The sequence below is a fragment of the Lepisma saccharinum genome, chromosome 2 (genome assembly GCF_977018435.1).
Source record: "Lepisma saccharinum chromosome 2, izLepSacc3.1, whole genome shotgun sequence".
Lineage (NCBI taxonomy): Eukaryota > Metazoa > Arthropoda > Insecta > Zygentoma > Lepismatidae > Lepisma > Lepisma saccharinum.
The window spans coordinates 51407140-51424809 of NC_139230.1; the positions used below are offsets into that span (position 1 = coordinate 51407140).

At 36.6% G+C, this 17670-nt stretch overlaps 1 protein-coding gene across 15 annotated transcripts in view; it reads left to right on the forward strand.

Moving 5' to 3' along the window:
- The window catches only part of LOC145984030 (ELAV-like protein 1), a 125137-nt gene that overhangs the window by 77015 nt on the left and 30452 nt on the right, over positions 1-17670 (forward strand). For all 15 annotated transcript variants that reach the window (XM_083117350.1, XM_083117352.1, XM_083117349.1 and 12 more), the window contains one exon: positions 6661-6814. In XM_083117350.1, coding sequence (XP_082973476.1) covers positions 6661-6814 — 154 coding nt within the window. The remainder of the gene's footprint in view (positions 1-6660; positions 6815-17670) is intronic.

The following is a 17670-nucleotide window of genomic DNA, read 5'->3' on the forward strand; positions in this document are numbered from 1 at the left end:
TGAGACTATTGGTATTACACCTAGGTGTAACAAGGAAGTATGTTTCGACTCTTCAGCGTTCCAAAAACACGTAAATTTCCTGTATTCTAAATAATTGTACCTTTCCAACCACCACACGTGTAGTGAAAAGTAAATGTAATGCTTCAAGCCCCATGCCATTTATAGTTCTGGAAACGTTCGGCGAAAAGTACGGTTTTTAAAAATAATAAACATATTTTGCTCATGTAAGTCTAAGCAACATTAGCCTCGTCGCCTTGTAATCAAGGGGTCACGGGTTCGATACCCGCTGGAGGCACATAGTGGTTTTGATACCACTTAAAACTGTAGGTCCAGTACCGATTAGCCTTACTGTGCATAAAGTGGACTTAAAACACCAAATCAATCAATCAATCTAAGCAACACGTTTGCGCACACTTGTTTCATACTGGAAAAGGTTGTTGTTTATCCGCAGGAAACCAACGTTTTCCTCGTGTGTTTGGCTATATAAATAATTAGGGGTTCCATAGCTACAATTGATACTTTTCCAAGTGCAGTTTCGGCCTAATCTAAACAATCAGGAAATTACCTTTGTTCCGAAGTTGAGAGATTTGCCATTATCTGTGAACAGCAACTCTCACGATATTAAAGTTTCTTATGTTCCATGACGTATACGTGTTGTTGGTGGAACCACACGCAAAAAAACCTGCGCAGACCCGCGACTCCTGCGCATCGTACTCCTGCGTGACGGGGAGGGACGGAGTTGAGCATCCTTCTTTGTGGTCTTGAGCTGAACGTATGAAGGGGAAAGTGCGCGCAACGATTTTGGCCGAAGGTTCTTTTGTGGTCGCTCTAAGTACGTTCTTGATGACGATTTAATCTTAACAGAAAAGGAAGTAATAATTTCATTCCAGCAATGAAATAAAGTTCGCGGAACAGTTCGAAGCGAAATTGAACGCTGGATTACGTGGGTCGAGTGCACACTCAGAATGACACTGAAACAAACAAACCGTCGATTTGAACGTACCTGCTCTTCCTTCACCCGGGTTATTTGTACGAGGTCTTTGGCCGGAGACCTTCCATAAATGTATTTATAATTGTCGTTGCTCAACCACTGCCCTGCAAAATGATCCAGATATGGGAATTCTGAACCAAATCTCGTTGACTTTTCTGTCGACATCAACACCATTTCAACATGTTTTTCGATTATTTTTTTCTCTGTACTCAATTGCTGTGCCGTCTCCGAAGGCACTTGTAATGATCTAGTTCTGGTCTTTCATTGATTGATTTGGTTTATTTTGCTTCGCTTTTCTGCCACTTTTGGATAATCGCGAAGATGAGGAGTGATATGTTGAAACTGATGAAGGAACACTCGCAAGCAACACCCATGCCCAAGCCAAGATTAGAACCAGAGACCCCTGGCATCGTGGTGCGCTCTCTGCTAACCACTCTGCCTCGGAGGTCGACAGTGATCTTTCAATTAACGTCCGTCATCCTGATTGCAAACAGTGCAATAGAAATGGATGCGCTTGTCTGCACATTTTCGTTACTGGTCTGGGACTTTCGCCCAGAGCGGCAACAATTTTGGACCACACACCTTAGGGATTGTTCAGGAATATGATCTTTCTTACGTTTTCCAAATCTCGATTACTGCAATAGACTGGAATATGCCAGGAGCGGGAATCGTGGCCTGGAAAGTCGAAAGTGGCTTTCTTCATTTTTTCCAGAAACAAGTTTCTACCTTGAGCAGATTCTAGAGTGAAGGGTGCTTTATTTTTTTTTTTTTAGGCAAGTCTAAATTAGAATAAAACATTTGAAGTTCAATGTATGCTATCTACAGAATTTATTTAGTTATTTATTTATTGATGTAAAATCACAACGCACAGTTAATTTATCCGTTTTGTGTGTGTGTGTAGGGGGGGTGGGTATAATGATTTCATTTGTTTGTGTTTGTTATATCATTTCTTGAGCCGGTCAGTATAGCCTCCCCAAAATTGATATAGTTTATCGATCATAGTAAAGCACTAATGTTTACTATGATAGATAAAATATATCAATTTCTGAAAATTATCTCTGTTTTGGTTTGTGTAGAAAATGTGTTTCAAACGAATATTAGCATTGAACACAAATTGTTAAGTTATTCTGCTTAAATGATAAATAATTTTAAAAAAATAAGTTACCTCCAAAAGTAGAGCATAAAATGTATGAACACGATAAAAAATGTAATGTTATCGCATGACACGTGATCTCAAAATTGCGTCCATGAGAATATTCCAAATTATAATAATTTTATGCTTTTTTGTGCAAAGTCGCAAAACCTAAAACTAGGAAATAAATTTTCTTGATTTGTGTGAGTAAAAATCAGCGGCGGCGCCAGGATTAATCATCTAGGGGTGCTGAGGAGTTGCGGAAAGAAATTTAGGGGGTGCGATGCTGAAAATAAAGAAAACATTAAACACGCATGGAACCTTTCAAAACTGGGGGAGCAAGGTGCCAATACTGGAGGGTGGGCAAGGACAGTTTACTTTCCCTTGGTAGATAAGGTTTAGCATAATGCGGGGGCAAAAATAGCAAAAAGAGCAAGAGTGGGAGGCAACTGTCCCCTAATCGCCGCCTGTGATTAACCAAGATTACTGACTGAAATGAAATTATGTGTGTGAAGTATATAACTTTAGATTGATATCCATTTTCCAGGGGGGCTGTGCCCCCTTGCCCACCCTCTGGACGTGCATGATGATATGTATTAAGTCTTGTAATCCAAGAAAGTGGTCATACAATGTAAACATTCGGATATACGTTGCAGTCTTATAGAACTATGTAGTGAAATTATCCTTGCTTTTAAAAAACATTTTTGAACGTTTTCAATGTAATCAACGGAGGTACAAAATACATAGTACATTAATATGTACCTTCAGTTTGCCACTCCAGGACAAACCGCGATATGCACAGCAACTTCGTCTTCCTTAAAATCCCTTCTGCCGCACTATCCCAACGAACTGTAAAATTTCTTCGTGAACATTGGGCCTCTTCCTAACAGTTTTTGAAAAAGCCTGAAATTGTACGGTTACTAGGCATGTTACGTGGAACAAATACATAGTGTACTAACAAGAAAACTACCCTTCACGTTACAACTCGCATTAAATACAATTTCCCGAGCAAGACCTGGTGATATCCAATGTATATAGAAGATACCTTTGAAAGCAGCTGAAATGAAAAAAAAAACAAAAAAAAAAAAAACACATTAAGCTATAGGCAATTATCGAAAACCAAACAGACCACTTGAAGAAAAAGAGAAGAAATATTCAAAACAACAATAGTGACGAAATTTAAAAAAGAAAAACTAATGCTGAACTTTATAGAGTCTGCCGTGAGTACATGAAAGTATGTATATCGGAATCTCTCTGTGCTTGCCTGTTGCATCAGTACCTAACATTCGGCGCTCAATGTGTTTCAGTTGAACGTAGGGGGTGCGGAAGAAAATTAAGGGGTGCGCAATCACCCTCTCGCGGCCCCCTGGTAAAAATACAACAAAATATGGGGATGACATGTATTTTAGTTGATTAATGTTTTAAACATCTGAAAAATAAGTGTTGTTTTAAATAAAAGATTTCCCCAACGATATAATAAAGTATAATAGTTGGATAATTAGTGCTGAGTACAGCAAACAAATATAGTACCACGTCAATAACCACAATTATTAGTTCACAACATATCATCTTTTAAATTATATATTAATTTGTACAAGTCAACCACCTTTGTTACAGTTTACAGAGAGCAAAGAATTTTATCTAGTCCTATATTTAGGAACCTTGTAATAATAATAATAAGTGAAAATAGTAAGTTTTAATAATGATTGCTATTGTCAATTATATTATGTACACAATTTTATATCAGACATGACGACGTCCTACAAAATTACTAGCGACACCCATGTTTCTAGTTTCAGATATATCTCGGAAAATCTATGTTGAGCGCTATAAATAGTTCGTGGCTCTTCCGTGATCTGGAACAGTATGGTCCTTCGCTTTCTATTCAGGCGCGATGTGAAAATCGAACGACGTTCCGAAACCACAACTGAAGTGGTTTTGCTTGCTTTTCCCCGCACCCGGTAATGCCTTGGATCAGCTGCGGAGCAGATTTTAGAGAGTGGAAGTGTGCTACTTTTTTCTTTAGCTGGAATTACTATAGAAAGTTTAGCTTTAACGTAACCTGAATACTGCAGTTTTTGTTTACTTATTTATATAAAACCGATGTATTGCCATTATTTGAAGATTTAACGCACAGTTAAATTAGATACATTTGAGCGAAGGATTTATAATGTTTTCATGCTCTCATATAGTTTCTATAATTTCCAAGTTGAAAAATGCCTCGAAAAATTTCCGTAAAGATCTAAAAAAAAAGGGAAGCGCATAATAGAGGAAACTAAGAAGATTAGAAGTTACACCCAGTTTGTATTAGTCACTTCTTACATTAGAGGTAAATCTGACCCTATGTACACAGTATTAGCAAGTCATCCAGTTGAATAACATGTAGGTTGATTGTAGAGTATTCGCATCGTTGCCTACAGGATAAAATTTCCGTTCCGTGCGGGACACTGCCGCAAAGTACAATGTACGGCAGACAGCGACTGCTACCATGACCAAGCAGCTGTCTCAGCGGTTTTGACGTGTCACTACAAAGTCACTCCGCATTGTTTGAGACTGAACCAGTCAGACTGGTGTCGTCTTTGTTGCGTTCAGTCAGTCCTGAATCTCTGAGAACAGAGATATTCTGTTAGGAATGTAGTTTCGTGGCACCTAAGAAAACCTGAAACTAAGTTGCGGAGTAAATCCAATTAATACAAATCGATTATCATATTGACAGTTTCATACTTTATCTTAAAAGAAAATTTCTATTGATTGATTTATTTTTACTTTGAGTTTCTGCTACTTTTGTCTAATTGCGAAGATGGGGATGAATGGTGATATGATGAAAATTGATGGATACTCGCAAACACCCATGCCAGGCCGGAATTCGAATCCGGGACCCCTGAGGGTTTACTGATGTACTTATAAATTTTTCGTGTCAAACACGTTACTTGATGCATAAAACCACAGTAGCTCCTTCGAATGCACTTTCTGTTGCTACATCTTTGTCGTCCATATGAGAACAAGTTGGCTGATATGCTTAGCGACAATGACTTCTCGACAAAGTTGCTCGAACGGCCGCACCATGAGCGCAAGTTCTCACCGCGCTCGGATTTATATATGTGGAGACCCGGAGATAAGAACAGCGTGAGGCCTCCACAATTTCAGTTGTAACCTTTACGCCAAGATACGTATGTTCGGTTAGTTAAATTTTCTATATTTGTACAAGGTTTGAAATATCCCGTTTTTTCACATTGTGGCAGTTTTAAAGCATTTTGTTTCGCCAGGTTGAGGCCCATGGGTGCAACCCCTTAACCCACCCTTAAATTCGGGCCTGATTATCACAGGTTACTGGCAGTATTTCAATTAATATTAGTGACAATGGCTCCTTTATCATGCAGTCTTTATTGAACGTTTATATTTTTTTTCGACTAAATATTCTATAACTAAGTTTAAAGAGAGCCAGCCCCTCTATCTCGTCTGCAGTGCAGTTCTGCATTTTAATTTTTCTAATTTTACGTCACTTTCCTTCGTTGTTAAACTATTAGCGACATTATGAATGATTAGATGCAACAAAAGAACAACCATGGCCACACAAGAACTCGTTCAGTTCTGTTGCCTGAAGTGCAAACGGTATGTATTTAGTCATTCTGTTCAGGAGAATGAAGTTTGAATTTAACGAAGTACTTCACAGGTTAGTGTATGTCAAGAACGTGATTTTTCTTTTATCTTTTTCATCTTGCAGAATAAATGCGTTAAACGATCTCTGGATTCTTTTCCAGACAGTCATCACATTGACAAGTAGGCAGGAAACTCTTCAGAGGCTCTTTCCTCGACTCGATCGATGCGATTTATTTTATCTTTTTGTAAATGTGTAGCACACTGTTAGGGAGCGACGCCACAAATGAAGCGGTGGTCGATTCGCAAGAACGTTGACTGAACATTTAGGGCATATTCAAGTACCGTGAACTTAAGTGAATTCTTGCTTAGAATATGATTTACTTTGAATTTCAATAGTCAAATAAAAGGATGGAAATGATTTGAGGTAGCGATACAACAGTGTGCAGAAATATATTAACAGTTCAGATTGAACTGAGTAATTGAAAGTTTAGTTTTCTATAAACACGAAGAAACCTCAAAACCAAGCAGTTTCGTAGTTACACTATTATAAACTATTATTAGTGAATTAATGGTTGATACATAAGCGATACTTTGAAAATGATCACACGTGAATTGAAACAAACATATTTTGAAATGTACATAAACCGATCGTGAGATATTGCATGACAACAGATATAAAGGTTTTGGAAACAATTTTGAATATCCAATATGATGTAGAGTATTATAATAATAATCACTTATTTCTAAGAGTAATGAATGGTGTATATTGGTTGTGTATGCCCTGTTTTTCGTACTTTAATGATCGAATATGATTTTTTTAAGATTTTGCTGTGAAATAGACATGTATATATTATTTTAAATAAGTACTTTGTGCATAAACTTCTTACATATTAATCTAATGTTCATTGTATTAAGTTCGTTATACTTTTATTTTCAGGTTTCGTACGCCCGCCCCAGCAGCGAAGCAATAAAGGGTGCCAATTTATATGTGAGTGGACTGCCAAAGAATTTAACACAGCAAGATCTGGAAAACCTTTTCAGTCCGTATGGTCGCATCATTACCTCCCGGATACTTTGCGATAACATTACAGGTAAGACAAAGTTTTTTTCTCTTCTGTGTACTTACATTCACTTTTTTAACCTCCCATACACACTAACATCCTTAATGTGTTATTAATGTTTACCTCCGCCAAGCCGTTTCTATTCAGCTGCTTTATTTCGTCTAAACTGATTTACATTATTGATCAAAATTATTTCTATTAACTAGTGCAGTCAGTTCGAGATTTTTCTGAAATGGTAGTGCAATTCTGGCAGACTGTACTAGTTTGAAGCGTTTTTGTTTCCTTTTTGTTTGATTTGAGTTCTGCGAAAAGTATCTTCAGAAAGATGTCCTTGTTTTTCAAGGATGTAGGATAACTTATGTAATTTTTTGTTAATTTGAATTGAAGCAGCAAATGAGCAGCATGTAGATGGGGAATTTAGAGTGAATATTATACGAATAGAAAATGAGGTAGTAATGGTTGTTTGACGTGAAATCATCTGCGCGTTATCAAATTGAGGGTTTCTTTGACGAATCCATCAGCTGCATATATTTAAAAAAACAAACTATTTTTTTAAACTATAGAAACTGATCATGATGAGTCGAATGTAAACTAATTGTTTTACATACGACTTTATGCTTGATATTTTTCACCATGTAACTGTTGGTCGCATAGTTCATATACGTTAAAAAAAAAGCTTTATCTTGAAGTGGAAGCATTTCCAGTGATTACATATAGTTCCACAAATGCCTCTTAGAGGATAAAATGCCTATGTAAATTATGCAGATAACAATATACTGATACGAAAAAGTTTGTTCCTGGCAAATCAAAATATTGGACTTTTCAAAACTCATTTGGAACCTATAAGATTGCAAGGTTTTCTTTATATTTTGTTGATTTAAACTTTTGTTTTCCTTCTTTCTTTTGTGTTAATTTTGTTTGTGTTATGCATTTTATATTAATACATTTATTAACACTTCATTTCGTATGTTTTACCAACTGGCTCATAAATTGGTGTGCCTAATAATTTTAAATAGGAGTAGGCCTGTAACATAAAATATTTTTTTGTGGGAGGATTGGTTATGTAATTGGTGTAAGTGAATAATCCCATAACGTTATGGTACGTTAAGATTATTGTGTAGGTATTAGCTATGTGCTGTTTTTCGTGGGAAAAATCATTGATACGTCATTTGTGTTGTGATAAGTTCAAATTTCAGAGATGTTTAACCTTTCTGATTTTATTGAATGTACAGTGCAGGTGCTAGTCTTTCTCAGTATCATCATTTGTCTGATTTATGTTATCGTAAGTTTCCGGGGGTTGGCAACCTTCTTCCGGCGGAAGGTTCACAAATTAGTCTTGTTGGTCTTTCAAATAATAAGTAGCAATAATTTGCATCAGTTAGTAACAGCAGGTATGAATTTCTCAGCGGGCAATTTCATCTTCATACGAACCTGTATGCAAAGGTTGCCGACCTCTACTTCACATAAAGTGTATTCGAGAATGTAAGGAAAGTTATTTTTTTTTCTTATGCCTTATGCAAGTATGACACAGAGTTGACTAGTTGTAGAAATCTGATTGCATTTCTAGAATATCACACTTCCACTGTTGAAACGTGAAACTTAGAAAAGATAATACATAGCTATATGCTAGAAGCAATCTGAATCGTACCGTGTGCATGTCGTTTTTCAGTCTCATCTATTCAAGTATCAGTTATTCAAATTTACTCTTCTTAAAGTGTGAACAAATAAGCAATAACATTAGCCCAAATTGCGAAAACATTATACAAACAGCATTATTTCCTTCTACACGTTGGTCGTACAGTTATAATTTTAGATATTCGGTGAAGAACTTCATTGCAGTTCACACATTAACAATTTGCTGCGACGAAACTTGAAAAAAATGTCCGATAATTTCAGAGTTAAGAAAAAGGGCGTAAAATTTTAGAAACTACAATGCGATTTGTAGAAATTTCAGCGAAAAATGCAGGCTCTACCAGGACTCGAACCCGGACCTCCGACACAATGCCATTGCTCGACCAACATCCATGTCCTAACCAGGATTCGAACCCGGAACCTCTGACGTCGTAGCGCGCTGAGCTAACAACACCGCCGCGGAGGCCGACATCAACTGAGCTACAGAGCTAAGCGTAAGATATAATGTGATTGATTGTACGCTTTCAACAGCTTATCTTCATAACCCCGTCAAGGATTTGTGATGCTAATGTTCTATATTGAAACTTATGCCTTGCAATTCTGTAAATTACGAAGAGAAATAGACTGTCAGGATTCAATGACGTGGAACCTAATTTCTCTTGTAAAGATGAAGTTAAATAATATAGAACGGGAAATTAATTTTAAAGAATTCAAATCCAGAACATTTATATTGCAACACGTGAAACCATAAGCAAATTAAGACTTAGGAAAAATTGTCGAACTACTAGTTGCTCATTAAGAAATCTATTTTGATGAAACTACTTTCATTCTTAATGTAACATAAATGTGTTGCAACGAAAAAGAGTAGTAGGAAGTATAACACCACAGATTACACACCTTTCTTTGGTAACACAATATCGGGCCAAGCCTACATCATCCCACTTATATGCGCATCAGTGCAGAAGTCTAATAGATTTGACAAGGGAATTGCACATTAGTTCTAGAAAAGTTTTGTAACCGGCCTGTAAGACAGGATAGATTTTCGAGCTTAAACACCAGAGTAGCAGCTACGTGCTTCCTGGAAGCACGAAACACACTATTAGTTCTTAAATTACGAGGAAAGAGGAGGAAATTATTCACACCGAATTAGCGTAGTGCTTTTTTTTTTGCTACGTGATACTGCTACTCGCTGGATAAACCCTGTCTTGTTTTTGATACATACTCCAGACCTCAATAGGCAAGATGTGGGGTTGATAGAAGTGGGGAAGACACCCCTGCTCAAAGTTTTGAGGAAATAAAAATGCTTAAGTCGATAAAATAAACTATATAAACGTCACCATTTCCAGTAAATGGTGGCACAGAGGTAAATTTGGTTTCCTGAGAGGCCATAACTATCAATATCGCTTAAATGTTTTTGGCGCTGTGTGTTCAAATTTCTCCTTTATTAACACTATGGAGAACAAGTCCTGTGTATTGTCATGACTTCTGAATAACTAACAATTTAATTAATAACTGTCTGTCCGAGCACGTTGACAACTTATGATTTCACTACCAAAGTTTACAGGTTAGAGTCCTGGTCTGGGCATTAGCATTTACTTAATTTCATACAATTATTATTTACCTTCATGGTCGTGATTAGCCAAAAGTAGCAGATAAGTGACGTAAAACAATACAAATATAACCGAATAATATATTCTTAGTCCTATAAAGAATGAAAAATCTCTTTAGAACACACTTAACAATTACAGTAACCATATGACGTCCTGGGAGAATTGCCTAAAAATTTCTTAGTTTCCTCTCTCTCGTTTGGATTTTATTAAAACCCTTGCATTACGCCATAGTTTCACATGTTATCGTTAAAAGTTGACGGCGAATAATACATTAAAGAAATAGGCGAGAGAGCAACATATAACGTCCATGACTCAATCAGGTTCTAATCTTGTTTCCAAAGATCTGCAGTGAAATTTTATCACTCCACAACGGCTGCCGGTGAAATATTCATATCATTTATAAGAATGACTTGTAAAGTCTCGAAATAAGAAGGTTTAGGTGTCGAACTGCATAGGTTCGAAGATGCATGCTACGTGCATCGTGTTTCCAGGAAGCACGTAACTGCTACTATGGCATGCGAGTTTCCTAAGATGCCATTATATTAATTACTTTCCTATTTGATCTTGAAACCTTGCCTGAACCAGAGTCTGATCATGACTAAATCTGGTGTATTTGATTAGATTATCTTATCTTAAAGCAAACTCAGTTTGACAAGTGATACCATTCGTAGTACTTGATACAAGCTTTTAGGGTAGGGTAACTAAATCCACATAATATATTTTGAAGAAAGTAACTTAGTGATAATATCAATCGCAAGGAGTCATGATGGTTATGTTTTGAATGTCATGATTTTACAACAGCGTTCAGGAAATGGAAGTGTGTGTTGTGTAAAGTCGATCTGTATTTTTATGAAATTATAGTTGGAAAGGTATCATGTTTTAGTTAGGGTTGTGCCAAGTTTGGCAAATAGTGACAGGCCCTACAGTGTAAAGTACGATCCGCACCACTAAACTGTCCCCCATTGTAAATTAAGAGGACAACCCCTTGAATATATGTTAATAGGTTAACCATTACGCTATCACAAAGATCCAAGCTGTACATCGGTTTTGTGGACCAGCTTATTTTATCAATCTGAAATTATATTAGCAAGTGAACCTAAATGTGAACTGTTATTGTGTTATTCACATGCTTAAGGCATTTAGGTGACCGCTAAGAAAGGGAGCAAAGGCGCAAACTTGACCCAGTTTTACATGACAACAGATTCAGCAAATCTGGGTCCAACCGGGGATCGAACCTTGAACTAGTTGATCACATAATCTCCAAACAATGGAGAAAACAGTCTCAGATCTCAAGAAACGTATTACTACGACGAGATAACCTGAACAGGTTTTTTGACTTTACTTCAATACATTAGGTGCACTTGAAGGTATTAAATGAGTTATTATCTTGTGAAGAAAAAGTAGTAGTAGCATTTTCAGTTTTTAATTTTTTTAATCTCTGTATCGTGCCCATGTGTGTTTGTACTTTCATCAGTGTCAGCTGATCGCCATTCCTCATCGTAACGATTATTCGAAAGTGGTAGAAAAGCGGCATAAAATATAATTCTGTTTACAAATATATTGAACTGTTTGTAGAAGCTGTTACAAAATTACACAAATTATTCCTTTAGTTTGAAAGAAAAAATACAAATGTGCTTTTTTGTAGATGCCACAAATAAGTATGAAAAGCGTGTGCTTCTCGGAACTCTAGCAAACGATCCCCTTTATGAAATAGTGATATTTAAGGTTGTAAGAGCAATGATAAAATTTGTGACCCAGTTGATGGCATTACGTTCATATGCACAGTGGTGCAAGTGGTTTAGTTTTTTGTACACTAATATCGAAAAAAATACATTTTAAATATGTTTTAAGGTTTTGATGAAAGATGTCTACTTCTAACTCATACATAACTCCTGCATAAGACATGGGAGTGTTTTTTTCTCTCCTGTTTCATCATCCATCCGCACTGCCCCCATTAAAAGAGTAGTAGATAAGCTACGGAAATTCATATACCATATTGCCAGTATCGCACTACTGGTGGTAGTGGTAGCAGAAGGAAATATAATAATAATGATGATGACAAAGTTAAGATGAAGATGAAACGAATAAGCAGCTTATAGGCTGCTGAGATGACGAAAACACAATTTTAAACATCAAATGTTGTGAATAACAACTTACGCGTTACGTTGTACAAGACTCACAATAAAACATGCTGATGTAATAAGCAGCTTGCCCTCTTTCAAAGAAAAATACCTTGGACGAAGGTAGACTACGTAAATGTAAAGGTAAAGTTCCCCGTGTATATAACACCGTGCCATGAAGGCACATTTATGGGATGTGGGGATAGGGCCACACACATTCTCGATCTCTGCCATTTTGGAGGTAATGTGATCAGCACCACACTCCAGCCGCCTTTACCCCGAAGGTTATCTCCAGGGACCCATTGATTTGAAACTGGGTGAGTTCCAGAGCAGCTTTATGCGGGGACAAGGCCGGAAAAATTTCGACCTTAGATCACCCACCCTGGAATAAAACCCGGGTCTCCCGCGTGGCAGTCAGACGCCCTACCGATTAGACCATCGCGGATCTAGTCTGAGAGAGAGACGAAGTTTCTGAGCAAGCACTACACTTGCATTGGCCAATTTGTGAATTTGAAATTTCTTTCCTTAAATGCAGATTTTCAATAAAAGTGTCATTTTTTAAGACTTGGTTGGCAACTTTTGTTCACTATATGTTCGCATACTTTAATCGGACTGGACATATATTTTAAAGTGGGATTCGAACCATTTTGTAATGTGTCTACTGGGAATCCGACCCAGGACATCTTGATTTCAAGGAGAGCGCGTCATCCCCTTCCCTATCGGAGAGTCCCCTTAGCCTTTTCCTATATCCAAATACATTAACATAGACAAAATCAACTTTCAAACGTGGATTGTACTGTTATTTCGTGGGTAATTACGAGTAATGCATATATTTGTCTACTAGCGACTAGCTAGTTCATGAATCGTTCTTCCACATAAGTACTTGTCACTGTGATTTTTCAGGTGAATGGAGTCTATAGCGAATGCTATATTATTTCCTTACCACTTTCCTTAACATTATTCTCTCACCTTCCGCCACTGTTCAATTTTAATGTTACAAATAACCTGTGTTTTTTAAAAAAATAACCAACCAGTTACTAATTAATCTTTTAATATTTTCGTAATGAAGTTTTTAATTAATAACTTTATTGAAATTTACTTAATCTAATTGAAACCGCTGTACTGTAATTCTCAGCGAAATTAAATTTGATATAAATGTCCAGTAATGCATAACATAAGTCCCCGAAAGTCTGACAAAACTTCATTCGACATCTTTGAAAAAGTTCGGAAAATGTTCGCCACATGGAAAATTTGCTTATCTTTGAAACAAAATTGGAAAGGAAATTCAAAAGAAATTACATTTGTTTCGTTGTAAATGGCCAAAAATACATGAGGAATGTTATTAAATCTCAAAGAAAATATACTATTTGGTGCTAGTTAATTTTACTCATTAATTATAAAGAAAACGTACAGGTACACCCAACGGCGAAAGAAACAGTACACAAATTGTCCACCACCATTTTCATTCAGTCTGTATTACACAATGTGATGACAATGAATTGAAATAATTACGTCAATAAGCAGAGAAACAATGCCTGCTTCGAACCAACATAGTTTCATTCTTTAAAACCACACAGGATGTAGAATAAAAAAGTAATGAAAGTACCGGTGGACAATTTGCCTACCATTATCTTTGCCGTTGACTGTACAAGGTAAATATAAAATCTGTTGAAATAAGTGGTCGAATATTTAGTGAAATTTTCGGAGACGTTATTAATTATATTATTATATCATTTTATGCCTTACAATTTTTTTTAGAAAGTTGATTCTCCTTTTAGAAATCCACTTTCTATTCTGGCTGCTATTTTTCAATATAGCGGACAAAGAGCCAGTGAGATTTCTGGACTTCAGTACATTTTTTTACTATTTCCAACACATTTAATTTTTTGGCATTTCAAATTTTGTCCAAGTCAACGCGAATTTTCTGTGGAGGCCATTTTCCAGTATGACGGGTGGATCTTCGGTGCATTTTTTTTACTTTTAATGTGTTAATTTTCATGCAATGCTGGGCACTTGTACCCAATTTAATTTCTATGGAAATTTTTCTCCGATGCAAAATGATAACTTTCCTGGACTGTTATTTCCAAATCAAAGCCGAATCTTGAACATATTGTGGCGCCATACTGAAATGTCAGTTTTTACAACACACTTTCATATCCAAATTTCGAAATTCTTCCTTTTATTTAACACGTCGTAGTATATGTAGGGGAAGGGGATGCCTCTGAAATTGTTTTATCTAACGCTGTCGCTTGTAATCAATATATCTCTGGTTGGATTCATGGTGTGGGTAAGTGGCGCTGTGGTTTGGATTCCCCCTCAAACTGTATATTCAGTCTCAAATATCCTATATGATCATATCCCTTGGGAAGAAAAATATATTTCATCATTCTACGCGTATCTATGCATTCAGTGTGTGTTGGAATTCGAGCATTGTACTAGTCATTCTAATGTGTAGGGAAATAGTATACTCCCTCTGTCCCATAATTATTGTCCGGTACACCTTAGTTTGTTGTCTCATAATAATTGCCCGATATTCAAACTGTGACATTGGTGTATACAGAAGATGAACATGAAACAAGGGAATGAGTCATACAACTTTACTACTCAATGATCAGTACAAATTCTGCTTTCCATCTGCCTCTTCGTCTGTCATTCCTGTACTACCATTTTGGCATAAGGGACTATAATTATGGGACAGAGGGAGTATATGATTATTTTGCTGTTCAAGACTAGTTTAAAACTATAAAATGGTTGATAGAATTGGCAAATTTGGCAGCGATGACTAAGTAATACAATAAGTGATGACATAATATCCCAACGAACAAAATAAAATGTTCGAACAACATAATTTATCTGCAATAATATCCCTTTCCAGATTGCCAAAGAATACAAAGAAAAAGTTTAGCATAAATAATCAAATTGGTACTGTATCTATTTGAAAGTGAAATGTGCGCTACCTCTGAAAATCGAATCAGACATATTTTGATCACAGGTCGATACTGTTATTATTAGAGTAGCGGTAATATAAATCAGCAGAAACAGTGGCAGCCAGACGGGTTTTTGTATCTCAATAAAACTGAATAGGGGGGGGGCATATAAATAGTGTTTCATTACTTTTTCCCTGTAGTTTCCAGTTCGCTAGATTTTTACAAGTAACTCGTAAATCCAGTTAGAATTCAACAGCACCATTGATATGCAGGAACAACCGAATAAATCAAGGAATAATAATATGGTTACATTTTACCAATACTTTGATGGATAGAGGAAGTGTGCAAAATGTGTGCCCCCCATTTTGTTTTTGTGGCATATCAAAGAAACCATCAGGCCAAAATAAATGTCACTAAATTTTGAAATAGTACGTCAATTACTTACTTAGCATATCACCTTCCATGGGATGTAATCACAATCAGGCAAGAAAAAATAGCCTGATTGTGAAAATCCTTTCTTTTTGTTTTTGTTTTGGAAGATACGGAATTTTAAACATTTGGAAAAAAAAAAAGTTCCTAAAGTGAACCCCCTTAAATTTAGTACAATTTGAAACAGCAACAGCATGAACTATAGTGATGTAAGCTGAAAAACGATATATCGAAGACCAGGGTTGGCATTTTGCCAGGTTTCTTCAGATAGAACCCAATTAAACCCGCGCAAAACTGGGTTTTATTGGGTTTTTCAGGTTATGTTTAAAAATGTATGTTTTAATTATCAAATACATTTTTCCCCTGGTAGTAGTGTATCGTAACATTCAATTTGTATTGCTTTATACCCTGTCCCTACTATCTCTTGAGCAAGAGAATGAAAACAAGTCTCTGCGCAAGTAGTGATGCGAGACTGCTCCACCAATGAGCATGTGAAAGGGAACTGGATTGCCTGCAGGGGGATAAGCGACTGCAGTTACCAGCCTTCACAGCAGCGTGTACTGCTTTGCTCTGCCCACTCAATTTCCTCCTTGTGTTGACATTTTCTGTTCCAATATATTGTCCAACATTTTGATTTTACTCTTCCTTGAGGGTGTAATAGGTAATGCTGTATCAGTTTTCAGTGTTACATTCCCTGAGGAGGCACATACTTTGGTGTATCCAACAATCAGGCTACCGGAGACGGGGGGTGGGTAGAAAATATGTTATAACTAGGGCTGAGCCGATACCGATGCCAATGTATCCGTTAGAATTAATCTGCCGATACTTTTCCGGCTTCTTGGTCTTTCAAGGGGCCCGCAAAAGTGCTTTCGCAGTCAAATTATCCTGGAAATTATGCAAACTTCAAACTTTCTATTTATTTTGCACGAAAAACTATATTTTGTGATTACACAATATCTAATTTAATATTCTGATATAATCCTTGAATATTCTAAATCAAATTTCTTTGTAAATTGATGCATATAATTGGAAAGAATATTTATTTTGTCAGTATTTTGAACAAATTTTAATGTTGCAATTTTCAAGTATCAGTATCTGTGGGAATCGGCAAGAGTATCGGTATCGGCTCAGCCCTAATTATATAACCAGTGCTTTTTCCCCTGCAGTCAAGAACTGTACTCCATACTGGCACCTTTTAGGTGAGGACTAATAACATTTTATTTATAAAAGTGAAGTGCCTATGATGCCAGAGAACCCGGGTTCAAATTCCGGCCTGAGCATGGGTATTCTTTGTGTGTCCCTTCATCAATTTCATCATATATCGCTCATTCTCAACTTTGCGATTAGTCAAATGTGGCACAAAAGAGAAGTAAAATAAACCAAATCAAATAAGATAAATGTATTTGTGTGTGTTTGTGTACTTGGATGCATCATCGTATATGAACACGCACAATTTTGAGTAGTTATGACGAACACATTAACAAACAACACAGGAACATAACAAATCAACTTGAATAGTGCCGTAACCATTCTTCCCAGAAAAATAGCAATAGCTATAACTTTTTTAAAGTGAGACTTTTAATTTTATTAATCAGGTTTGTTACTTTCTTCCCCCTGCAACGATATTCAAATTTAAGCATGTTAAAGTATATATGCTTTTAAAGATGCAGTACATTTTTTAATAAATACCATTAGTGAATATTCCATTCTGAACTTCAGTTTATGAAACACATTTTTATCTCATTTATTTCATGTGCCATAGACCATTAAATAATCCTAAAATACAGTGCCTTTCTCTGTCGAGTCTTCCGTGAAGCGGCGACTAACATGCCGGGTGATGGGAGGGCGTCTGCCGGCATTTAGACCCACAGCTGTACGCTGACCTTGGCACGGAACGTGTCAGTGCTTCAGTATCCAGATGGCTGGTGTCCAGTTTGCACGTGTTTGTGAAGTGTTAAGATGTTAACAAGTGTTTGATTGTTTTGTTTTAGTTTGTATTACTGGTACTTTTCTGCTGTCCAAATAATGCTACGTACAATTTAAAACTACGCATTTATATGTACGACTCTTATGTCATTACGAATTCTTGTAGGGAAGTCGGAAGGCGTTTGGCAGCAGAATCCCCAGATGTTCCTGTTCCACACAGAGACAATGTTCGAGAACTTATG